The 26,055-nt window shown below is 44.9% G+C and overlaps 1 protein-coding gene across 1 annotated transcript in view; it reads right to left on the minus strand.

Moving 5' to 3' along the window:
- The window catches only part of RRP15 (ribosomal RNA processing 15 homolog), a 120,139-nt gene that overhangs the window by 69,428 nt on the left and 24,656 nt on the right, over window positions 1-26,055 (minus strand). Inside the window, exon 3 of the mRNA XM_069233881.1 lies at window positions 10,869-10,966. Coding sequence (XP_069089982.1) covers window positions 10,869-10,966 — 98 coding nt within the window. The remainder of the gene's footprint in view (window positions 1-10,868; window positions 10,967-26,055) is intronic.

A 26,055-nucleotide genomic window follows, 5' to 3' on the forward strand; every position in this document is an offset into this window, starting at 1 on the left:
CTACGAGACTGAGTAACCAGAGTTGCCCCCACAGCGACGCCTGCAGAGGGAATCCCAAGGCTCCCCCTGACCGCAACTGCCTGCTTCCCAGATCCCGACGCCTGGTAAAGACTCTGCACTCGCAGCCCCCAGGACCTGAAAGATCAGAACTCCAGTGCAGGAGTGACCCCCAGGAGGCCCTCTCCCTTGCCCAGGTGGTGGCTACCCCGAGGAGCCCCCCCCCCCCCCTTGCCTGCATCGCTGAAGAGACCCCTTGGTCTCCCATTGATTTCCATTGGAAACCCGACGTGTGTTTGCACACTGCACCTGGCCGCCCCCGTGCTGCTGAGGGTGTACTTTCTGTGCTAACTTGTGTCCCTCCCGGTGCCCTACAAAACCCCCCCTGGTCTGCCCTCCGAAGACGCGGGTACTTACCTGCTGGCAGACTGGAACCGGGGCACCCCCTTCTCCATTGAAGCCTATGCGTTTTGGGCACCACTTTGAACTCTGCACCTGACCGGCCCTGAGCTGCTGGTGTGGTAACTTTGGGGTTGCTCTGAACCCCCAACGGTGGGCTACCTTGGACCCAAACTTGAACCCCGTACAGGGATGTGGAATTCCTATCGCCCGACGCCTGGGACATCTTGTTTGGGGTCAAGGGCAACAAGTGGAACTCTCTGTAGTTGAGGTAATGTGTTTCCAAAAGATAATGCCGTTCGAACTTGTATTTATGGTTCATTATTAGAAAGCCTTCATTATTAGGGTGAGTGCTGTAAATAAATGTTTTAAGGTCACACTTCATTACTGACGTTGGTTCCAGTACAAAAAAAAAACGTGTATACACATGTTTGAAAAGTTTAGGCTATGAGGCTAAGTATAATGCTCCCAGAATGCTCTCTGATTAGATGCAAATGAAGTGTCATTTAGTAAAATGTGTTGATGCATGCTAGTATTTTCCAAAAATATTTCTAATGGAAAATCAGTGTAACCATTTTCAACACGATTATGGGAAGCATGAAAATAAACAAACATTGACAAAGCCAACTGATCTGACATAGTCTTTTAGTTTCATCAATGCGTGTCATGTTTTGACATGGCTTTCGTAACACTTTATTGTTGTGGGAGCTACCAGGCCCTCAACATTGTAACAAACACTGGCAAACCCCCCTTCCCCAAAAAGTTTTTTAACTCTAAAAGCACACGTTGCCACCAGCGGCATAATAAAGGCCCTGCAGCCGCCCTCCAGGGGGGCCCCTTCAGCACAGCACCTGCCCTGAGTGAGTCTGGAGAGGGGGCTCCTCCATGTTCTTTGCAAAGGGGCACCCTCCAGTTTCGTTACGTCACTGATTGCCACTGTAGTTCCTGACACTGAACAAAACTACTTTGTGTGGCAATATGCTCCTTGTGGAAGAGCAGAATGCGATCACTCACAGTAAAGCCAGCCGAAAGAGAGAGAAATAGAAGTTTAATAAAAACAAAATGTCTTTGTTAACACCAGACCTAATTAGGGACCAAGACCCACATGTAGGTAGCTTTTTGCATGTCGCACACAGCGACTTTCGCTGTTTGCGACGTGCAAAAAGCACACTGATTTGCACAAACCCAGTTTTGCGATTCGGTAACCTGGTTACCAAATCGCAAAACGGGTTTGCGACTCGCAATTAGTAAGGGGTGTTCCCTTCCTAATTGCGACTCGCAGTGCAATGTAGGATTGTTTTGTGACCGCGGGCGCAAACCAATCGCAGTTTGCACCCATTTCAAATGGGTGCCAACACTTTCGCAAAAGGGAAGAGATCCCCATGGGACCCCTTCCCCATTGTGAATGTCACTGCAAAAAAATTTCAGAGCAGGCAGTGGTCCTGTGGACCACTGCCTGCTCTGAAAAAATGAAACAAAAACATTTCATTTTTCATTTTTGTAATGCATCTCGTTTTCCTTTAAGGAAAACGGGATGCATTACAAAAAAAAAAACTGCTTTATTGAAAAGCAGTCACAGACATGGCGGTCTGCTGTCTCCAGCAGGCCACCATCCCTGTGAGGGCCGCCATTCGCGAGGGGATCGCAAATTGCGACCCACCTCATGATTATTCATGAGGTGGGCATTTGCGAAGCCCTTGCGAATCACAGATGGTGTCAGGGACACCATCCTACATTCGAATTTGCGACTCGCAATTTGCAGGTCGCAAATCTGAACCTACCTACATGTGGCCCCAAATTCTTAAAGAAAGTCACAAAAGTGCACCCATGGTATATGTCGTACCCCTATAAAATATTTGTGAACTGTATTTTAGCATGGGTAAATACGATGTGTAGATTTGCTCATGTGAAAATCTATTGAGCACTTGCAAGTTCATTTTCCCTCCAGCCACTTTCTTCCCAACCCTGGAAGAAGTTCTAATTCTGCCATTGTCAGGAGTAAATGTCCAACCTTTCTTATTATGGGAAAATATTAGAGAGAAGCTGGTAAAAATCTTTAAAACATGCAGGTTAGTAGGTTTGCAGACTCAAAGGCATTCCAGCCCTGGAACTATTGCTTACTGCTTCCTCCAGCCCCAGTATTCAGATCTGCAGAAAGGTGGCAAAATAAGGAAATTGCTACAGTAGGGATTGAAACTGCAAGTATTCAAGCCCTACTATGGTAGTAGCCCTGGCATAATCAGAGAGGCTATTATCAGAGCACTTATATAATGAGAGTGCTGCCATAATTTGTCGCCACACTACATGTCACCAAAGGGACAAGTAGATCTTTTTACAGGACAAGTAGATTTGAGAAGCAACCTGTCCCGTGGACAAGTAGATATTTTAATAAATTCCACACCCCTGCTGTAGGTGGTTTACTTACCTGCAAAAACTAACAAACTCTTACTCCCCCTAGGAACTGTGAAAATTGCACTGTGTCTAGTTTTAAAATAGCTATATGTGATTTATTTGAAAACTGTGTATGCTATTTTGATTATTCAAAGTTCCTAAAGTACCTACCTGCAAAACCTTTCATTTAAAGTATTACATGTAAAATTTGAACCTGTGGTTCTTAAAATAAACTAAGAAAAGATATCTTTCTATACAAAAACCTATTGGCCTGGAATTGCCTTTGAGTGTGTGTTCCACATTTATTGCCTGTGTGTGTACAACAATGCTTAACACTACTCCTTTGATAAGCCTACTGCTCGACCACACTACCACAAAATAGAGCATTAGTATTATCTCTTTTTGCCACTATCTTACCTCTAAGGGGAACCCTTGGACTCTGTGCATACTATTCCTTACTTTGAAATAGTGCATACAGAGCCAACTTCCTACAATCTGTTATCACTGTGTCACTGGAGGTGGTAGGTAAAACAGCCTCCATTGAGTCAGGCTGCTGTTCACAGACTGCAGGAAGTTGGCTCTGTATGTGCTATTTCAAAGTAAGGAATAGCATGCACAGAGTCCAAGGGTTCCCTTTAGAGGTAAAATAGTGGTAAAAAGAGATAATACTAATGCTCTATTTTTGTGGTAGTGTGGTCGAGCAGTAGGCTTATCCAAGGAGTAGTGTTAAGCATTTGTTGTACATACACATAGACAATAAATGAGGTACACACACTCAGAGACAAATCCAGCCAATAGGTTTTGTTATAGAAAAATATCTTTTCTTAGTTTATTTTAAGAACCACAGGTTCAAATTTTACATGTAATAGCTCTTTTGAAAGGTATTGCAGGTAAGTACTCTAGGAACTTTGAATCATTACTTTAGCATGTATACTTTTCACATAAAACACAATAAGCTGTTTTAAAAGTGGACACAGTGCAATTTTCACAGTTCCTGGGGGAGGTAAGTTATTGTTAGTTTCAACAGGTAAGTAAGGCACTTACAGGTTTCAGTTTTTGGTCCAAGGTAGCCCACCGTTGGGGGTTCAGAGCAACCCCAAAGTTATCACACCAGCAGCTCAGGGCCGGTCAGGTGCAAAGGTCAAAGAGGTGCCCAAAACACATAGGCTATAATGGAGAGAAGGGGGTGCCCCGGTTCCAGTCTGCCAGCAGGTAAGTACCCGCGTCTTCGGAGGGCAGACCAGGGGGGTTTTGTAGGGCACCGGGGGGGACACAAGATAGCACAGAAAGTACACCCTCAGCAGCGCGGGGGCGGCCGGGTGCAGTGTGCAAACAAGCGTCGGGTTTTCAATGGAAGTCAATGAGAGATCAAGGAATCTCTTCAGCGTCGCAGGCAGGCAAGGGGGGGGCTCCTCGGGGTAGCCACCACCTGGGCAAGGGAGAGGGCCTCCTGGGGGTCACTCCTGCACAGAAGTTCCGTTTCTTTAGGGGCTGGGGGCTGCGGGTGCAGGGTCTTTTCCAGCCGTCGGGAAATGGAGTTCAGACAGTCGCGGTCAGGGGGAGCCTGGGGATTCCCTCTGCAGGCGTCGCTGTGGGGGCTCAGGGGGGGCAACTTTGGTTACTCACAGTCGTAGAGTCGCAGGAGGGTCCTCCCTGAGTTGGTTGTTCTCCACCAGTCGAGTCAGGGTCGCCGGGTGCAGTGTTGCAAGTCTCACGCTTCTTGCGGGGAGTTGCAGGGGTCTTTAAATCTGCTCCTTGTAACGAAGTTGCAGTTCTTTTGGAGCAGTGCCGCTGTCCTCAGGAGTTTCTTGTCTTTTTCGAAGCAGGGCAGTCCTCGGAGGATTCAGAGGTCGCTGGTCCCTTGGAAAGCGTCGCTGGAGCAGGGTTCTTTGGAAGGCAGGAGACAGGCCGGTAAGTCTGGGGCCAAGGCAGTTGGTGTCTTCTGGTCTTCCTCTGCAGGGGTCTTTCAGCTCAGCAGTCCTTCTTCTTGTAGTTGCAGGAATCTAAATCTTTAGGTTCAGGGAAGCCCTTAAATACTAAATTTAAGGGCGTGTTTAGGTCTGGGGGGTTAGTAGCCAATGGCTACTAGCCCTGAGGGTGGGTACACCCTCTTTGTGCCTCCTCCCAAGGGGAGGGGGTCACATCCCTAATCCTATTGGGGGAATCCTCCATCTGCAAGATGGAGGATTTCTAAAAGTTAGAGTCACTTCAGCTCAGGACACCTTAGGGGCTGTCCTGACTGGCCAGTGACTCCTCCTTGTTATTCTCATTATTTTCTCCGGCCTTGCCGCCAAAAGTGGGGGCCGGGGCCGGAGGGGCGGGCAACTCCACTAGCTGGAGTGTCCTGCGGTGCTGTGACAAAGGGGTGAGCCTTTGAGGCTCACCGCCAGGTGTTACAGCTCCTGCCTGGGGGAGGTGTTAGCATCTCCACCCAGTGCAGGCTTTGTTACTGGCCTCAGAGTGACAAAGGCACTCTCCCCATGGGGCCAGCAACATGTCTCTAGTGTGGCAGGCTGCTGGAACCAGTCAGCCTACACAGATAGTCGGTTAAGTTTCAGGGGGCACCTCTAAGGTGCCCTCTGTGGTGTATTTTACAATAAAATGTACACTGGCATCAGTGTGCATTTATTGTGCTGAGAAGTTTGATACCAAACTTCCCAGTTTTCAGTGTAGCCATTATGGTGCTGTGGAGTTCGTGTTTGACAGACTCCCAGACCATATACTCTTATGGCTACCCTGCACTTACAATGTCTAAGGTTTTGCTTAGACACTGTAGGGGCACAGTGCTCATGCACTGGTGCCCTCACCTATGGTATAGTGCACCCTGCCTTAGGGCTGTAAGGCCTGCTAGAGGGGTGTCTTACCCATACTGCATAGGCAGTGAGAGGCTGGCATGGCACCCTGAGGGGAGTGCCATGTCGACTTACTCAGTTTGTTCTCACTAGCACACACAAGCTGGTAAGCAGTGTGTCTGTGCTGAGTGAGGGGTCTCTAGGGTGGCATAATACATGCTGCAGCCCTTAGAGACCTTCCCTGGCATCAGGGCCCTTGGTACCAGAGGTACCAGTTACAAGGGACTTATCTGGAGGCCAGGGTGTGTCAATTGTGGAATCAAAAAGTACAGGTTAGGGAAAGAACACTGGTGCTGGGGCCTGGTTAGCAGGCCTCAGCACACTTTCAATTCAAAACATAGCATCAGCAAAGGCAAAAAGTCAGGGGGTAACCATGCCAAGGAGGCATTTCCTTACACAGACCACCACTAAAGATCCGTTGCAGTGCTTCTAGAGATTATTATAGAATCCTCGAGATCTCCAATGTGTTGAAACCAATGCTTGCAGAGGCACCATTGGAGGGCCCTCGTGCTAACATGCATGAGTTTCCCACAGAATGCAGGAAGAGAACAGACTGAGCAGACACAAGACCTTTAGGACTGAAACAAACGCTCCATTCTCAAACAATGTAATCATAGCTCAAATGTCCTGAATCCTCTGTGGAGGAGAAAAGGTACGATTCACTGTGGTGTCCAGTACCGCCTCTATGAACAGGATGCACTAAGAGGGATCCAGGTGAGATTAGGGGACATTGATTGAAACCCCAAGATTGAACAATAGATGCATGTCAATTGCAGGTGATTCTGCACCAACCCTGGAGACTTGGCTTTTAGCAACCAATCGTCTAGATACGGGAATACTGGTATTCCCCACCTCTTGAGATGCGCTGCAACCACTGCAATCATCTTCGTGAAGACTCAAGGTGCAGAAGTAAGACCAAAAAAAGGGACCGCAAATTGGTAGTGTTGCGTTCCTACCGTGAAGCAGAGATACTTCCTGTGTGACTGCCAAATGAGGATGTGAAAATACGCATCCTGAAAGTTGATAGAAACCATTCAGTCTTCCTTGTCCAGCGTAAGAAGCACCAATGCTAGGGTCATCATTTTGAATTTCTCCTGTTTGAGGAACCAATTCAAAATCCTCAGGTCCAGGATGGGGCAAAAAATTACCATCCTTTTTGGGGATCAGGAAGTACCTTGAATAACATCCCTGACCCCTTCCTGCTCTGGAACCAACTCCACTACACCCTTTAAAAGCAGATTTAGTACCTCCTGCTGAAGCAGCAGTAGATGTTCTTCCGAACACAAAGTTTGCTGGGGAGACAAAAGAGGGGGAAACTCCTGGAAGGGAAGGCCACGCCCTCTTCCTACAATGTGTAACACCCAACTGTCTGTTGCTATTGACTCCCACTTTTAGAGGAAATTAATTACCCTCCCCTATGGGTAACACATGCTCTTGAGAGGAGGGAGAACTAGGCTTGTTTCCCTGAAAGATTTTCAGCAGAGGATGAAGTGGAGGAGGAAGGCTGATGGACCGTACCACACTGCCTAGGTCTTCCACGACCTCTGTAGGATTTAAAAAGGGGGTTGGCAGACTACTGACTTTGGAATTGCTACCTCCCATGAAAGGAGGAGCTGCGGCCAAACCCCCTAAACCTACGGTAAGGTCTGTAGGATGAGAACAGTGTCTGCAGACCTACAGATTTGGCGGTGGCCCTACTCTCCTTAGACCTCTCTAAGGCTGAATCTGCCCTGGCTCTAAACAATGTGGGCCCGTCAAATGTAAGGTCCATTAAAGTGGACTGTACAGCAGGGGAGAACCACGACTCTAAGCCATGCATGTCGTCTATTTGCAATTGAAGTCCCCATAGCTCTTGCAACAGAGTCCGTAGTATCCAGGCCCAATTAAATAACCTGTTTTGCTGCTGCCCGACTGTCCTGCATCAGCTACGTAAAATGAGCCTGCAAATCCTGCGGCAGTTTAGGAATAACCTCTTTGGCAGAATCTATCAGTGCACAAATCTACCTGCCCAACAGACATGCAGCATTCACTGATTTCAACACCATGCTTCCTGAGGAAAAGATCTTCTTCACAGACTGCTTCATTCATTTTGACTCAGAGTCTGTAGGAGTCGAGGGAAAGAAATCCCATGCAGCGCTAGATAACTATGAAGCCTATGAATGTCTGGTGTAGACTCAAACTGTGGGTCACCTGGTGCAGCTCTATACCTAGTGGCAATGGACTTGGAAAATGCAGGAGTACTAACGGGTTTCCACCACAGATTCTAGAGTGCCTCCGACAAAGCATCATTAAATGGCAGGAGAGGTTCCGATGCAGCCAAAGGAGAGTGAAAAATCTTGGTCAAGATGTTCGATTTTAATTCCTTAGTGGGCAGTGGTAAGTCAAGAAGTTCTGCTGCCTTCCTGATTACCCCATGATATGAGGTAACCTCCGGAGAGAGTATACCCCCAAGGGACAACAATTCCTACTCAGGAGAAGTGCCCAACCCACTCACTATCTCAATACCTTCAAAATCGTGGGAAGACAATGGAAACTCTCCTTTCTCGTGGTCCTGCTGCTCTTCCAAGTATTGCTGCTGCTCGAAGAGCCTCAAGGTTTCCCTCCTCGACCTTAACCTGGATTCTAGCCACGGAATCAACAGTGAATACGCCAACATCGAGGAAGCCTGGTGCGAAGCCGGTGACTCCTTGGTCAGTGCCTACTCCAAGCAGGTGTAGATTGACCTGACGCCATACGAGATGTGTCTGATGTTGGAATCAGCGCAACCGGCACCAACAATCCTGAAAGAGATGGTATCTTTCTCGGCACTGTCCACGGCCATGGATAGGGAGGCATAGGCAGGAAAGGAGCCTGCCTATACGGTACCGGGAAGCCTCCGAGGTTACAGGCCAACAGAGGGAGCCATCTCTCTATTAAAAATGCTATACATGGCATTTAGGAAGTTGGCTGGATCCGTCCCCGTGCCGGAAAGTTTGGATACTCCTGCTGTTGTTGTGGAAGCTGGACCTGGCCTGTCTGTTCTTCCATCTCCTGAGTCGGAGTTACAGGAGAAAACTGTGCCACAGGACTTGAGGGCGACGCCGGGATTTACACCAAAGACGTCGATGGTGACATCTCTGGCGACTTCGGTTGAGGAGGAGATAGAGTAGGACTCACGTCCCACATCGAACAGCCACGAGATTTCGAAGCCAGAGACAAAGACTGAGGGCTGGTATCTCGGGATGAGCGATGCCATGAACTGTTGCAATGCCATTTTTTTTGGCCGACCTTGAAGACCTGTGGGACGACTCCTATCGAGGCCTGGATCCTTGACAGCCCTGCTTCTTCTTAGCGTTTGCCAGGAGCAGCTTCACCTCCCTTTCTTTAAGTGTCTTTGGGTTCATACTTTGGCAAGAAGAGCTTCACCCGACGTCCAAGTCAGAACTTAGGCACCAGAGGCAGTTTTCGTGAGGGTTAGTAACTAACAAGTGACCTCCACACTCTCTACAAGGCTTAAAGCCAGACTACTTCGGCAGATACATTGTTGCACGAAGAAAAACTTGCCAAAGAAGCTCTTCGATATGGTGTAACCACCTGGAGAGACAGAAACACCATTAGCATTGAAGGCGTGAAAAAAATAAACTGGCATCAGCACGCCAATGAGGACTTCTTATGGCTCCGATTACATCAGACAGAGTCGCATGCGGAGCCGTACCATTGTGATGGCCTCGTTGACGTGGGGAGCTAGAAAGAAAAAAATTCAGCCTAATTGCTGGGCACATTGGGAGTATTCAAAAGGTTTTGAATCCATAGGTAGATTTATCCATCAGAAACTAAAATACTGTTGAAAGTGCCTATTGTTCTGGGAGGACTTTGGGTGGAAGTAATTACTGTTATCCAGGCTGAAATAAAAGTGAGTAAGCACTACAATTTCGAAGAAGTTTAACCTGAATATTATCATGCTAGACTAGGATGACAAACAAAAGTGATTTGGGACCACGCATCACAAAAACAACAGAAAAATGTATGTTATAAATGTATGTGCACCTAATTATATCAACATTGGCTTACTGACTGTCAAAATAAGAAGATGCTGAATTCCCCAGCAGACTTTTGGAGACAATTTTAACCTGCCCATGAATGATTGCTAGATAAACATTTTAAGTGTCAATTTTCTGGTTCAAAGTCACACCACCAGATACTGGCATTATCCTCTCGATATGACCTTAAAGATATAATAGGAGAACATAATGTAAGAGCATAAAATTTACTTTCAATATATTTCCTTATCAAAGTAATTCTAGAATTGGTTACATTCTAGTAAATTTCGAACGTATCATTAATTGAGGGAGCCAGGACTGAACAGATAATGGTTGCAAGTTATGCCTTGTGTCTCAATTAATTATACCTCTGGATTTCAACAACAAATTCAGAAAACTTGGAGAACACATGAAGAATTGATGCGAGAACTCAATTTGCTTAAACCAATAGAGGAAGCAAACATTTTTTTCTCTTACTATTCTACTTTTTAAATATTTCAGATTATCGGGTATCTGTCTTATCTCAAGTTCTGATCTGTCACATTAATTCGAAAAACCTCCTTCAACAGAGAACTCTTTTCTATTTGTGTTCTTCTTTCAGAAAGAAAGATCTTTGAGGCGATGTCCTATGCACGTCCCTTTGTTCATACATGTATTCATTGGTGCCAGTGGTCTCAAAAGAAGGGCTGGAAACAAGTATATACTTGCTCTTACGTTCTTAATTCTACCGCATACATTCCAAGTGCCACAGGAATACTGTGTTCAGGAGCAAAAACCTTCAGGCCCCCCAACCTCACATCCTGTTTTTGGAATTATGTTGTTCACATCTGTGATTTATTTTTCCCCAAAAATGCTTTTGCCAAGTAATACTTACCAGGAATGTAGGATACAATAAATGCATAATTCAAGTCCAGTGAATTTAGCTCTGCATGGTATTCCCAATTCCAAACTGGAAAGCTCAAAGGGGCAAAACCACAAAGTGGGTAATGAATTTACTCTGGGGCGATTTTAACACCTGAGAAGTCTGCAGCACTAACAACGAAGACATGTGTTTGCTTAACACTGCATTTAGCCCAAACATTTCCATCTCAGAACACATTTCAATCACTCTTAAAACTAGAAAATCGGCAGCATGTATTAACAGTCTGGTCTTGTGTGGCAGGCGGCTGACGTGGTTGTATGGAGGATACAAACACACACTTAATCTTACCTCGTGGCAATTTTCTGAAGATTTCTTTCTTTTTCTCTATCTTTGACAGCATCTGGTTTGACTCTGCACATCATTTCCCATTCTTGTTTTTTTTCAAGCTGCATTACAAATAAAACAAATATTTAGGAAATGAAAAAAGCCATGCTATTTTTAGATTATAGGCCAAATACAAAGTGGAGAACAGTCAACACTCCTATCTTATTTTATTAGAGATTTCAGCATAGCTCCCAGTACGGCACAGATAAATGCCTGCAATACAAGAACAAGCATTTGCAATGCAATAGGTCTCACATTAGCCAGAGTTAGAGCCGTTGGTGCTGAAAATGATAATGACAACCTCGTATTTGGGACCTTATAAATATTTTGCCATGCAGCACAATAAACTTTTATCAGAAATAAACCGTACTTGTGCATTCCTTCATACAAGTAGCATTAGACTGTAATGGCCTGAACAACCCCTACAGAGCACCACAGTAAAAATAGCATTTGAAGGACACATGGTTATATAAACATATATCCAGCCCCTAGAGGGCATAAGCACATTAAAAAGAGTGATAAAGAATATTGCAATGTAATCATATAAATAGGCCCCTTGAGGGCATAGTGTATTACACATTTTCAGGCCTATTACAAACAAGGCTCTTATAACACAGACTCCTCTCAGCTGTAAAAACAAACATTTTAGCAATGAACAAGCTTAAATGTGCACTGAATGGTGGAATGGGTTATGATATTAGGGTCCACTCTTGCCTAGAGTGACCCACAAGATGACCTAAAGAGAAAGAGCACATCCTTCTGAATGTTTTGGGGGTGGTCCCATTCCCCTAGAACCACCATAGACCGAGTTATGGGCACATGTGTTGTAAAACGAATGCCTGCAAAGCATTATGGGATGAGTTTCCGTGAATATATTAAACCTTTAACAGAAAGTGTTCGTTCATTAGCAGAAGGTGCAGAAGCACTGGTGGTGGCTAGAAGTCCCTGTGGAGAAAACTAAATTAGTACTGTCTTGCGAGTGTCTTGCAGCAATTATCCTTTGGGGAGCATGTAGACCACTACACATTTGCAAAGCAAGCAGGGATATCAGAACACTCTTTAAAACACTCAGCTGTAAAAACTAAAGTTTGAGCTAAGAGAGAATTTAAATACACATTAAATGGTGGAAGAGGTTATGATTTTGGGGCCGGGACAGCTGCTGTTGAGGATTCATTCCTAGGTCGATTTCTTGTGATATAAAGCAACAAAAAAAAAGTACAAAACAAAGGTACAACACAACTACTTGTAATTATTGCTTATGTAAACTAAGGACCAAGAGATAAGCAAACGCAGAAAACAAACCGCACTCATGAACCCGAGTGCTCACTGACAAAGACGAGAGGAAGAAAACAAAGAAAAATAGACCGTCCAAACAACAGAAAACATTTGAGGTGTAAGTAAACTGTACTTGGCTGGTGCTCCTCAGCCAAGTACAGGAAAATACGTATCGGCTGCCAAACCACTTAGGAGGCAGCACTACAACAGCAACTCTGCCATCAACCTTTTGGAAGTGGCATGCAACGGCATGCAACGGCAGGCGGGACCAATTGCCTATACCCCTAACAACAGGTCTTCCAAGCTGGACCTAAAAAATGACTGCTCAAGTCCAAGCTTTCAAAGCTGATGTTGCTTCAAACTACTTATGTTGCAAGCAAAAGACCTCTAAACTACCCTGCCAATAACTGTCAGAGCAACCACAAGTTGGGCAACAAGCGATCCATACTTTTCTCCGTTCGACGAAGCCCCTGGTGCAGGGGACAGCTGACCATTGATTTTCAGATAACCTGCATGTGACATTAGGGAGTCTGCTAGAGCTGTCCAGAAAAGGGTTTCTCCTTGGATAGAGACTTGTTTTCCAGTGGCAATATCCAGTTATCTTGGTAATTCGCATCCCTTCAGGCAAACAGAATTTGTTCCCGCCCAAAACATCTGAAGATACAAATCTGGAGTGAGTCAGTGAATCTCTTCTTTGTGCCATGAAACTGAATTTGAAAGAGAAGGTGGAGGCTAATAGAACGGTGGCTGTGAGTGGAGTTACTTCATTTCTTCCCACTCAAATTTAACTCCTGGAATAAATGCTAGAATGAGTCATGTAAGCGGGATAAGTACTGCCAAGCAAGGACGACAAGGTTTTACCAAAATTGTCAATGTACCCAAGGGATGAGGTGCATTACTTCAGTATTTCACCATTTAGAAGGAAAAGAACACAAAAAGACAGATATATTCAATTACAGACCTCTGGCAAATATAAAAATAAAGTAAATAAAAAATACATAGTGTAAATGTCAAGTGGCCAGGTCTGCCTTCTTGGCAGTGGTGAGTCATTTCTAACTGAAATGCATGAAACTTTGACTACGGGCACTGTAAGTTGTGAGGAGCCCTTACTTCAACAACCATTCAATTTTGCATCTTGCAATCATCTTGATGCATGCAAGTGGTATTCTACATAATATATGGTAGGATATTTCCAATAATCTTTTTTTATCTATTTAATAGATTTTTATTTTAAGGGTGAATATGTTTCTAGTAGGCACCAGAGTACTAAACTTCATTGAATTTAGGGTTTGAGTGCCATCCTGCACAGGAAACAACATAACAAATAAAAATAAAATAAAAGCCAACACTGTCAGAGCCTGCCAGAGACAAAAAAATAAGAATTATCAACAGCTACTCCTCAGGTTGTGAACTTAAACGAGCCATTTATAATAGCCATGTATTTTTGGACTTTTGCACAAGATTACTATTTGTGAGCCATTTAAACGAAATGATAGGCTGCTAAAAAAGTGTGACTACATGGAACACCTCACATTCAACATACATATCACAGTCAACTTCTCCCTGGGAAGAACCCTTGTACACAGACCACCAAGAACCTGCACTAATTTTACCAGCAACATCACGGACTTCGTCACACCCCTCACCATCAACTCCTTGATGACCTTACTTACACCTAGAAGACCACACGACCCAAACTCTACAGCCCTTAAAGAAACCCTCAGAAGCCCTGCCATCACCCAGCACCTTAAAGAATGCATCCACCCCACCAGACACCTATTGGACCAGATTTCTTCCTAAATTACCAACACCCCTATAGACAAGCCACCAACTGCTACCACATCCTTGTCTGTTTCAGTATATCCATACCACAACTGGAACCGCCGGCCACAGTTGAAAAGCATCTTAGAAGCATCTCTGATCACACCAGCTACTTGCTGAAAGCCATCAAAAACCTCAACAACTGGATCACTGCATGTACATAAACAGACACCCGGGCGTCCCTCAAGCGCTACTCAGAGGCAGGAGTTTTACCCCTGGCCTGCTGGTACACAGATAAACTCAGGCTGATGAAATGCCGCTGCAAGCAACTGGAGAACAAGACAAACCACCTCAAATAAAGGAGAGCTGCACATTAGGACTACCACTACCAGAGACGAAACAATAGAACACAAAGCACCCATCTCTTGCAGATCGAATCAACACCAGCACTAAAAGCAGCAAGAATTTCATCACGCCTCCTGCTGCCTCCAACATCATCACCCATAGCAAGACCTTTGCTATAGGATCTCTGAATTGCTCTGTATCAAAAACCCCTCCATATACTGTAACTTTGACCCTCAACAGGACCCAGTCACTGTCGCAACTCAAAAGCCCATCATGGTTGAAGAACAAACTCTGACCTCCCTGCCTGCTGTCACTACAGTCAAAATCGCTGTTAAAAGAAAGACTATCCACTTCTGACTCCATCTGTCCCTTGCCCCCACCATGCCTTCATTAAAAGACTCCTACCGATTAGTCAAGTACTAATAGCTATCCTCAATGCCTCTATCAGTTCAGCCACATTCCCAGACACCAGGAAACCTGCCAACATCATAAACCTGCTCAAGAAACCATCCACTGACCCAGCCACACTTTTCAACTAAGACCCATTTCCCTTCTACCATACTTGGCAAAGGCCTTAAAAAACAACAACAATAAAAAAAACTAATCAACCGATGCCACACTGACCACTTCAGAAACCACCGGCTCCACAACGCCACACAGTACTGATTCAGGCTCAACCACAGTACTGAACAGCACTTGTGGCTGTAACAGACGACATCCGCAAGATCCTGGACAAGTGAGACACTGCAACCCTCATTCTCCTGGACCTCTCTGCAGCATCTGATACGGTCTCACACCCCATCGTTACCAGGTGCCTGCATGAGATTAGCATCCAAGGATTTACTTGGAGCTAATCCTGCTCTTTCTTAACAGATAGAACACAAGCTGTGAGCCTGACACCTTACTTCTCAAAGCCCACAAACTCATCTGTGGAGTCCCTCAAGGTTCATCTCACAGCCCCATCCTCTTCAATGCACACATGATCCTTCTGGCCAACATCATTTACACCCATGACATAAACATCATCTCCTGCACAGACAACACCCAACTCATACTCTCCCTCTCGGACAAGAAACATTTTCAACAGCTGCATGACCAAAGTCGCTAACTGGATGAAAGACAACTGTCTCTGGCTCAAGACAGAAGAAGTGAACTTCAGCAATAACATCTCACCATGAGACTCCAGCAGGTGGTCGGCCTATCTCGGACCCACAACCCTCCCAAGGAACCTTGGGCTAATCATCAACAGCAGAAAGGACATAACTGCACAAGTCAACAAAAGCACTGCATCCTGCCACCGTACCCTGAAGATGCTGAGAAAGACCTTTAAATGGCTCCCAGGAAACACTATAAAAACTGTTATTTATGCCATATTCTACAGCAAGTTGGACTATGGGAGCCCCAACCCCTCCCTTTGTGCTAGGATGATCAAGCAAGTCGCTAAAAGTCTACAAACCATCAAGAACTATGCCACCAGACTCATCCTCAACCTCCACACAGAACCCCCATCACACCACACCTTAGGGAGCTTCACTGGCTCCCGATACACAAACATGCTCATTTCAAACTCCCGCCACATACATTCAAGGCCATTCACAACTAAGGCCCCACCTCCCTGAGCATTTGCACCTGCTCCTACCAAACACACACCTCACCACCCCGCCACCCCCCCCACTCCACAGGACTACTACTCGGACACATCTCAGGCATACACAGAACCAGACCAGGAGGATGGGCATTCTCTTACATCGCTCCCACTCCAAATCTGAGCCTCCCCTCATCTTCTTGGATTGCGCAAGAAGCGGAAGACCTGTCTTTGCATTTTACCAACCTACCTAAGAAAGGAGTGGGAACCCACACTTGCTCAGTGTCAGGATACCCTTGAGGGTAATAGTGACCTTTACAAATACATATAGTTTAGCATAACAAGTGATATAACCACCTGTTTTGCGTAGAGCTTTCTTAAACCAAGCAACACTGGAGAAAATGCATAAACAAAATGAGGAATCAACTTATTCCCATCATCCACAACCTACAGGGATGGTCCGGAGTTATTGAGCTCCATTCACCAAAAATATGCATGTCTGCATAACACAATCTAAGTCCCAAGAATTGCACTCCAAGAGTTAGGGCACCATTAAGGGTTCAGAGGTCTTTTAACAAGACCGCCGAAGCAGCTGCAGCAAGCATACCGCCAGTGCTGGCGGTATGCTGGCTGCCCTATTAGAAGTTGTTGCTGGGCTAGTGGGCGAAAACAGCATTTTCGCCCGCTGGCTCAGCGGAAAACTCCCCACAACATTTACGTTGGCTCGTACTCAAGCCGGCGGCAATGTTGTGATGCGTAGAGTGCGACAGCACCAGTCGCGCATTTCACTGCCCATAATCCGGGCAGTGAAAAGTGCGACGGGGCTGTCCATGGGGGCCCGTGCCAAGTACGTGGGCCCGTATGGCCCCCCCCCCCGATACTCCCTTTTCGCCAGCCTCTGCCGAGGTCATAATAGGGCGGTCAGACAGCCCTGTCTGTGGTGCTCCAACCGCCATCGCGAGTGTGGCGGTCATGAGACTGCCACCCTCATAATGAGGGCCTTAGTGTCTGATTTAGAACTCGGCGGATATATTATACCGTCACAATGGTGACAGATATCCCATCTGCCAAAATCTAAATCTCATTACATTTTATGGGATTTCGAATTTGGCAGACAGGCTATCCTTCACCATTGTGAAAGAGTAACCCGTCCTCAGAGTTCTAAATCAGGCCAATGATTTCTAAGAATGCTATGGTCTTGTTCCGATACAAGAGATTAGGGAGATGCTCCTAAGCATCTTCCCAACTTACTGTGTAAAGCTAAGAAAGAACACCAGGCTATCAGGCTGGATGAGAAGAAATGACAGCCACAGTAGCAGGAGTCACATATCTAATATAAAGCAAAACTCAGCCATTAAGTAAGCTGCATACTCCTAATCAAGGGAGCTTTTATTGTCTCATCTCTTTCATTCTTTACAAATGCCTTGCAAGCTTTTTTACAATTAAATACATGTAAGCTTATATGCTTGATTCCAGTCCAAGGAGCGGACCCAGGGATGTGGAATTCCTATCGCCCGACGCCCGGGACATCTTGTTTGGGGTCAAGGGCAACAAGTTTTTATGTTTACTTTGTCCTTGGGACAAGTAGGCCCAACCCTCTGCAGCACAAACCCTTTGGCTGCCTGTTTACAGAGAGTGGAACTCTCTGCAGTTGAGGTAATGTTTCCAAAAGATAATGCTGTTCGAACTTGTATTTATGGTTCATTATTTGAAAGTCTTCATTATTAGGGTGAGTGCTGTAAATAAATGTTTTAAGGTCACACTTCACTACTGACGTTGGTTCCAGTACAAAAAAAAAAAACGTGTATACACATGTTTGAAAAGTTTAGGCTATGAGGCTAAGTATAATGCTCCCAGAATGCTCTCTGATTAGATGCAAATGAAGTGTCATTTAGTAAAATGTGTTGATGCATGCTAGTATTTCCCAAAAATATTTCTAATTGAAAATCAGTGTACCCATTTTCAACACGATTATGGGAAGCATGAAAATAAACAAACACTGACAAAGCCAACTGATCTGACATTTTTCTAAGTCTTTTAGTTTCATCAATGCGTGTCTTGTTTTGACATGGCTTTTGTAACACTTTATTGTTGTGGGAGCTACCAGGCCCTCAACATTGTAACAAACAATGGCAAAAAAAAAGTTTTTGAACTCTAAAAGCACACGTTTCCACCAGTGGCATAACAAAGGCTCAGCAGCATCCCTCCAGGGGGCCCCTTCAGCACAGCACCTGCCCTGAGTGGGTCTGGAGAGGGGGGCTCCTCCATGTTCTTTGCAAAGGGGCACCCTCCAGTTTCATTACGTCACTGATTGCCACTGTGGTTCCCGACACTGAACAAAACGACTTTGTGTGCCAATATGCTCCTTGTGGAAGAGCAGAGTGCGATCGCTCACAGTAAAGCCAGCCGAAAGAGAGAGAAATAGAAGTTTAATAAAAACAAAATGTCTTTGTTAACACCAGACCTAATTAGGGACCAAGACCCACATGTAGGTAGCTTTTTTGCATGTCGCAAACAGCGACTTTCTCTGTTTGCGACGTGCAAAAAGCACACTGCGATGCACAAACCCAGTTTTGCGATTCGGTAACCTGGTTACTGAATCGCAAAACGGGTTTGCGACCCCTTCCTAATTGCGACTCGCAGTGCAATGTAGGATTGTTTTGTGACCGCTGGCGCAAACCAATCGCAGTTTGCACCCATTTCAAATGGGTGCTAACACTTTTGCAAAAGGGAAGGGGTCCCCATGGGACCCCTTCCCCATTGTGAATGTCACTGTAAACATTTTTTCAGAGCAGGCAGTGGTCCTGCGGACCACTGCTTGCTCTGAAAAAATGAAACAAAAACGTTTCATTTTTCGTTTTTGTAATGCATCTCGTTTTCCTTTAAGGAAAACGGGCTGCATTACAAAAAAAAACTGCTTTATTGAAAAGCAGTCACTAACATGGTGGTCTGCTGTCTCCAGCAGGCCACCATCCCTGTGAGGGCCGCCATTCGCAAGGGGATCGCAAATTGCGACCCACCTCAAGATTATTCATGAGGTGGGCATTTACGAAGCCCTTGCGAATCACAGATGGTGTCAGGGATACCATCCTACATTAGGATTTGCGACTCGCAAATTGCGAGTTGCTCTGACTAGCAATTTGCTGGTCGCAAATCTGAACCTACCTACATGTGGCCCCAAATTCTTAAAGAAAGTCACAAAAGTGCACCTATGGTATCTGCCATACCCCTATAAAATATTTGTGAACTGTATTTTAGCATGGGTAAATACGCATGTGTAGATTTGCTCATGTGAAAATCTATTGAGCATTTGCAAGTTCATTTTCCCTCCAGCCACTTTCTTCCCAACTCTGGAAGAAGTTCTAATTCTGCCATTGTCAGGAGTAAATGTCCAACCTTTCTTATTATGGGAAAATATTAGAGAGAAGCTGGTGAAAATCTTTAAAACATGCAGGTTAGTAGGTTTGCTGACTCAATGGCACTCCAGTCCTGGAACTATTGCTTACTGCTTCCTCCAGCCCCAGTATGCAGATCTGCAGAAAGGTGGCAAAATAAGGAAACTGCAAGTATTCAAGCCCTACTATGGTAGTAGCCCTGGCATAATCAGAGAGGCTATTATCCGAGCTCTTACATAATGAGATTGCTGCCATAATTTGTTGCCACACTACATGGCACCAAAGGGACAAGTAGATCTTTTTACAGGACAAGTAGATTTGAGAAGCAACCTGTCCCCTGGACAAGTAGATATTTTAATAAATTCCACACCCCTGGGACCTGGCTTGGCAGTTCGGGCTGGACTGTTCCCATGGGGAACAGGGTAAAGACTGATTTGGATATGGCTGGGTCCAAACTAGTGTGGCGTGGTGAGCAAAAAAATAATGGACTAAACCCAGATCTCTGAGACTACGGGTGAATGTTGCACTGTTCAGCATTCCGTCCATCATATGTTCTTTTTTGCACCACCAGGCAAGTCATACCTCTAAGGTGGGCTGCTTGATATGCACCACGAAGGAGGCCCTCTGACATAAGGAACGCAGATTTGAATGACTAAAGAAGAACAAAGAAGAGCCGACCAACGCAAGAACTGTGGACTAGCTGAGGACCTTGGTGCCAAACCCTGCCTACGTGCTCTAGTCCCGTCCACTTGCAAAGACCCAATTTGTCCTGATTTGCCTTGGAGGCATTTTGCCAACCAGTCAGCCTCTCCCATGGAGCGGAAAAGCCACTTCTCTGCATAAGTAGACACCAACCGTGACTCCCCAGTTCCTCATTTTGCAGACTATTGGGTCTGCTGAGGGTGCATCTCGCCAGGAGGAGGATCCCGAGTGTCAAGGAGTGCAGCCCCATCAACTTCGAGAGGCTGAGTCTGCCCGGAACCTCCCTGCACCAATACCCAGGGGTACCAATGCCAGTTGCAAGCACCAAGGCTTGCTTGTTTTCAGCCAGAACACCACCACCAAAAAAAAACATACCTGCACGTCGAGGGACTTAAACAGAGCCTGGGTCCATGCCAGAAGTTATTTTGCTGCGTTTCTATCCCCTCTTCTGTAGGTGATCCAAGAACCGAAAGTGCCTCCGACTCACCGACCCAATGAACAAAACACCTATACACCCAAGCACCCCAGCCAAGGTTAGTGAAACAGACAGTGTCTCTGCGGAGCTCAGATCCTCAAGAACTGAGTCCACTCCCCCCTCGCAATCACCATTTGGATTTAGCTGGACTGGTCACTTAGTCCCCACTTGCAACTTTTTTCTTACAAGTACTGCTCCCATTGACTTCAACGCATAGTGTCCGAGGCTACTACCGCTAGGAGCACCTCTGCACCCAGGGACACCAGGGAAGGTAACTTAAAACTGCTGGTGGTTCTAAAGACCTTAGCCCCCTACTTACCTAATGTCCTGAAGAACAGTCCGGTAAGTCGTCTGCAAGTGACCATGTGCAGTGCATGTTTTCCCCATAGCAAAACATAATTGCATTTGAGGCTCAGGCCTCAGATTTGACATTTGTCTTTACTGTAATTGTAAAATTGCTAACTCAAAAAGTACTTACCTCATCCTGTTGATCTTGGTATCTAATTTTTCCAGCATTGCTTTACTAATGAGTATAGTGATAAAAATAAACTAATGAGGATCTAATCATTTCTAACTTTGCTCATAGGATGTATATTTTGATCACTAAGAGCTATTTTTTTAGTTGAGTTTCAAGAGACTGCTACTGACAACGTGAAATCCCTTTTCTCTAAAACTATGTTATATCTGCTCCTGCCTGCAATCTCGAGCTATGTAATACACCCTCCATTTTGCCTACCCAGGGGTACCCTCTCTGTTTTGTTACAAAATGTAAAAATATTTAAGTGCTAAATCTACTGCAAACACCTTAGATCGCTACTGTTTAAAGGTTTATCTACCGCCCATGCCTTCCAAGCACCTGAAAATCACAGTCGCGTTCAAGAAATCGTGGACAAGTGACTGGGGAGATTCACAGTTCACAAGGAGGAGTTCCTAGGCGTCCTTTTATGTGAAGGCCAGTTCAAAGAACCCCCCAACCTGTTCCAAGTCCCTCCTCGTGCAGTATAGCAGGCAAAGATGCAGTAAATTGAAGGATACGATCAAAAATACCAGAGATGGCTTAGGGATGATATTAACGAGATAGAGTAACCCATGTACAGCATTAGACAGTTAAGGGAAACATTTATAGGGCACAGGAATACAAAAGGGAAAAGTAACCCAGAATAATCTTGAGTCGAGAGAGAAGTATAGGTAAGAGTATAGGAACATATAGAGAGTACGATTTATAAAAGGCACTGTGTGGAGTGCTTTAGGACTCTAGTGTTAAACGAGGACGGCATACCATAGTTTTCTTCCTAAAAGAAGATTTACTTTGCAAGTAGGACAGGGTTCTTCAATATTTAAACAGAATGAATTTCAATAGTGCCTGTTAGGTACAATTTTTTACCATAGCCACTTAGCCCGCACAGATGTGCCAAGGACATGGCCTGGAAGTGATATGTAAATTGCTTGCACGTTCCACTAGTGAATTTTATCACCAGCACGATGAATGGTACGCGGTTGTTCCTTCCCAGTGTGAGTTTGGCTTTCCTTTCAGTACTGACTGGACTAAATTCACATCACAGGCATGGATGGGACTCTGTGCAACAGGCAAAAGGTAGAATAAAATGAAAGGCATACATACAGGCAAATAAGAGAAGTAAATACTACAGCAGGCTTCTCTAGCAAGTAGCTTGTGAGCTACTGGAGGCCATCTACCCACCTTTAAGTAGTTCTGCGTGCAGTTAGCTTAGTAAGTGAGAAGATTTTACTTGGTTGAATTTGCATATTTATATAAAAATTTAAAAATGTGTATTCAAGACAAAAATGTGTGGTTTTAGAACTCATAAGCAGATGCTTGAAGACTTTCAAAATGGATTTAAAGCTATCTGAGTGATAAATCAGGTGACACGGAGATATATTACTAGCATTAATAAATGAATAACTTGGTGCCAATGTAATGACATTCACAGAGCATTTTTACATTATTGTTGGCAACCGTTCCTGCTGCACTGAGGTGATCACTGTTACGAGTCTTGCGGTGCCCACTAGTTTAATCTTGTCTGAAGTGGTCACTATTAAACTCTAATATTAGTAGTTCGGGATGATTTTCAGTGTACATAGTTAGCTCTTATTACCGGAAAGGTTGGAGACCTCTGTACTACAGAATGAAAATTGATAATATGCAAGTAGGGTTTCCCAGAAGCTGGCAAGAACAAAATTACAGGGCCACAGGAAGGGCACCCAATGCATTTTGTTTCTGATGGTCACTCTTTCATATATTATTTCACATTGTATGTAATGTAACTATTCAATCTGTATGCAATTCGTCAGCTATAGATTTAACATAGCTGGGCTTTGCCAACTCTGGATAGTAGCGTTTGTACTTCTAAAGCACTGGTGCATATTCTTTTATCACTAGGAAAATGCTGACATCACTGTTTATATTTGCATGCCTGTACCCATGGCAATTTTTTAACAGTTGTGCCGCACTGCCTTTCATGATCCACATCTCTAAACTCCACGTTAAATTTATGAGAATATGACCAAACTCCTCGGAAAAAATCTTCATCACCTATTTAGCCAATTGGTTTAACCATTCTATAAAATACTTCTTTTGTTTCAAAACATAAAATTGTAAATGGTCATTTTATTTATTATTCTGTATAAAATGCAGGGGAAAACTGCACAACTAGATTCGAGGGGGGAAAATGCACGCTAAAGACAACATATTAAAATATGAAATCACACACTGAAGGTTACTTAAAGTGAACACACGTTTGCATCGTGGCGTTACTGTGGCGCTCGTCAACAGAAAACATTAGCTGCGAAATAATTAAGCAAAACAAATATCATTCCACACGGTAACAAGGAAACCAACATCTGTCTCTCTTACAGCCCGCTGGGTGAATGCAGTATGTAAAGGATTCCAAGACACCTTTCAGGCAGCTTTAGTGATCAAATTCTGCAAAAACATGAACACTTAATTAAGCTGGGTGTGATTAGATAATGTGGAAAATGGCCACCCCCTCACTTTAGGACCAGTTGGGTTTAATATTGAGATCCAGAGCATTTTGTCAATATTTGGTAAAAGCGCAGCACCTGGAGGGGGGGTGGGGGCTTCAATTTACTACCATGAACTCCCAAACAACCCTACTAAATGTTCTTTCGTTTATCTCACCTTTCACTCATCCAAAACCACTCCTACTACCATGATCTCCCTAACCCTTTCCACAGACTCTACACTCCTCCATCTCTCCTTTACTCATTTCAAGCCTCATCCTATTACTATAAATTCCTCTTGGGTTCCGGAGTAGCGTGCTACTCGCCAAAAAGCGCTTCAACACCTCGTCAGGGGTAGTAAGCGCTATATAAATACTATTACAATCACAAAATTCTGCCTGGAACACATTTTTTTTTTCATACTAGTGGATGCGTTCTGCAGTTGCCCAATTCAGACAATTGTAAAGAGTAAACAGTGTGTAAGAATCCTCAGTTCTTTTATACTTTGACAAAATGATTCCACCAGCAAATGGAAGCAGTTACGATGAGGGCTAGCCACTAATACCAGTTTATGACAAATAATGCATATTTTACGCTGGTCTGTAGCTGCTTGTGCAAAGCGAACACTTCTGAAAAGGTTGCTAAGTACAGGATATCAGTGTGGCACAGATGAAGGTGCATGCACAAAAAGGTGCACTCTTCACACTTTAAATGCATCTTTTTAAAAAAGAAATAAAAAAATATATTGGGCTGCAAATACGTTGTTCCATTCCACTTTTGGGGCAGGGATAAAACACTTCTTACTTTTTTTCTGAAAGGACTACATAGATCTTGACAAAATAGGTCTGTTGTTGACCATCAGACTTTTAGCTTTGCCAGCGCTGGTTTGGCCAGGTTTTTGCAAAACGTTTTTGTTGGGGGAACTGCTGGTCCTTCATCCATCTTAAAAAAACTTTGGCTAAAAGCAAAACTATAATTATGCTCTCAAAAAGGCACATTCCCGTAGTAGCCACTGGGACTTAAGAGAACTACTATGTAGGTGGATGTGCTCCTTGTGAAAGGGCAGACTGCGATCTATCACAAATATAAAGTTAGCCAGGGGCTGAAGTAGGCTGACCTATTACCCATGTGTTAGAAAAGGGGTTTTTGGTTGGCAGTCAGGTTGCCCTCTGTCCAAGCAAGAACCCTCACTCTAGTCAGGGTAAGTCACACACAATCCAAAATCAGCCTGTGCTCACCCTCCGGTAGCTTGGCACGAGCAGTCAGGCTTAACTTAGAAGGCAATGTGTAAAGCATTTGTGCAATGAATCATACAATACCATAATATAACACCACAGAAACACACCACACAGTGTTTAGAAAAATATATAATATTTATCTGGGTATTTGCAGGTCAAAACGATCAAAGTTGCAATATGAATTTGTAAAGATATCACTGAAAAGTTATATAAAGGGTCTTAAGTCTTTAGAATATAAACAAAGTCTCTTTCAAGCACAAGTACCTGGTTTGGAGTGGAAAAATCTCCTCAGAGGGCCACAAAGGAAGAGGTGCGTGGAAAAAGGGTGTGTGCGTCGATTTCTCCCCAGCACACACGGACTTGCGTCGTTATTTTCCACGTGGGGAAGTCGTGTGTCATTTTCCAGCGCGCGGACATTCTCTTTCTGTGGGTCGCGGGGATTACCAGATGTCCCGGGTCTGTGCGTGGATTTTCCTGCTTGTTTTCCGGCTGCGTGTCGTTCTGCGGGGCTGCGTGTCGAAATTACGATCTCACGGCAGGCGTCGCGTCAATTTCTCCTTGGAAGTCGGGCGGCGTTGTCCTTGTGAGGCCGTGCGTCAAAGTTTCGTTCGTCCCGAAGGCGTCGCGTTGATCAGTGTAGGTGTGCGGCGTTTTTCTTCCCGCGGAACAAGCTGTGCGTCGAAAATTTCGGCGCACGGAGCGTCCAAGTGAAAAAGGGAAGTCTTTTTGGTCCTGAGACTTCAGGGAACAGGAGGCAAGCTCTATCCAAGCCCTTGGAGAGCACTTTTACAGCCAGACAAGAGTTCAGCAAGGCAGCAGGCCAACAGCAAGGCAGCAGTCCTTTGTAGAAAAGCAGACAGGTGAGTCCTTTGAGGAGCCAGGCAGTTCTTCTTGGCAGGATGTAGTTTCTGGTTCAGGTTTCTTCTCCAGCAAGTGTCTGATGAGGTAGGGCAGAGGCCCTGTTTTGTACTAAGTTGTGCCTTTGAAGTGGGGGTGACTTCAAAGAGTGTCTAAGAAATGCACCAAGCCCCATTTCAGTTCAATCCTGTCTGCCAGAGTCCCAGTAGGGGGTGTGGCAGTCCTTTGTGTGAGGGCAGGCCCTCCACCCTCCCAGCCCAGGAAGACCCATTCAAAATGCAGATGTATGCAAGTGAGGCTGAGTACCCTGTGTTTGGGGTGTGTCTGAGTGAATGCACAAGGAGCTGTCAACTAAACCTAGCCAGACGTACATTGAAGGGCACAACAAGGTTTTAGTGCAAAGAAATGCTCACTTTCTAAAAGTGGCATTTCTAGAATAGTAATATTAAATCCGACTTCACCAGTCAGCAGGATTTTATATTACCATTCTGGCCATACTAAATATGACCTTCCTGCTCCTTTCAGATCAGCAGCTGCC

The sequence above is a fragment of the Pleurodeles waltl genome, chromosome 5, assembly GCF_031143425.1.
Source record: "Pleurodeles waltl isolate 20211129_DDA chromosome 5, aPleWal1.hap1.20221129, whole genome shotgun sequence".
Classification (NCBI taxonomy): Eukaryota; Metazoa; Chordata; class Amphibia; order Caudata; family Salamandridae; genus Pleurodeles; species Pleurodeles waltl.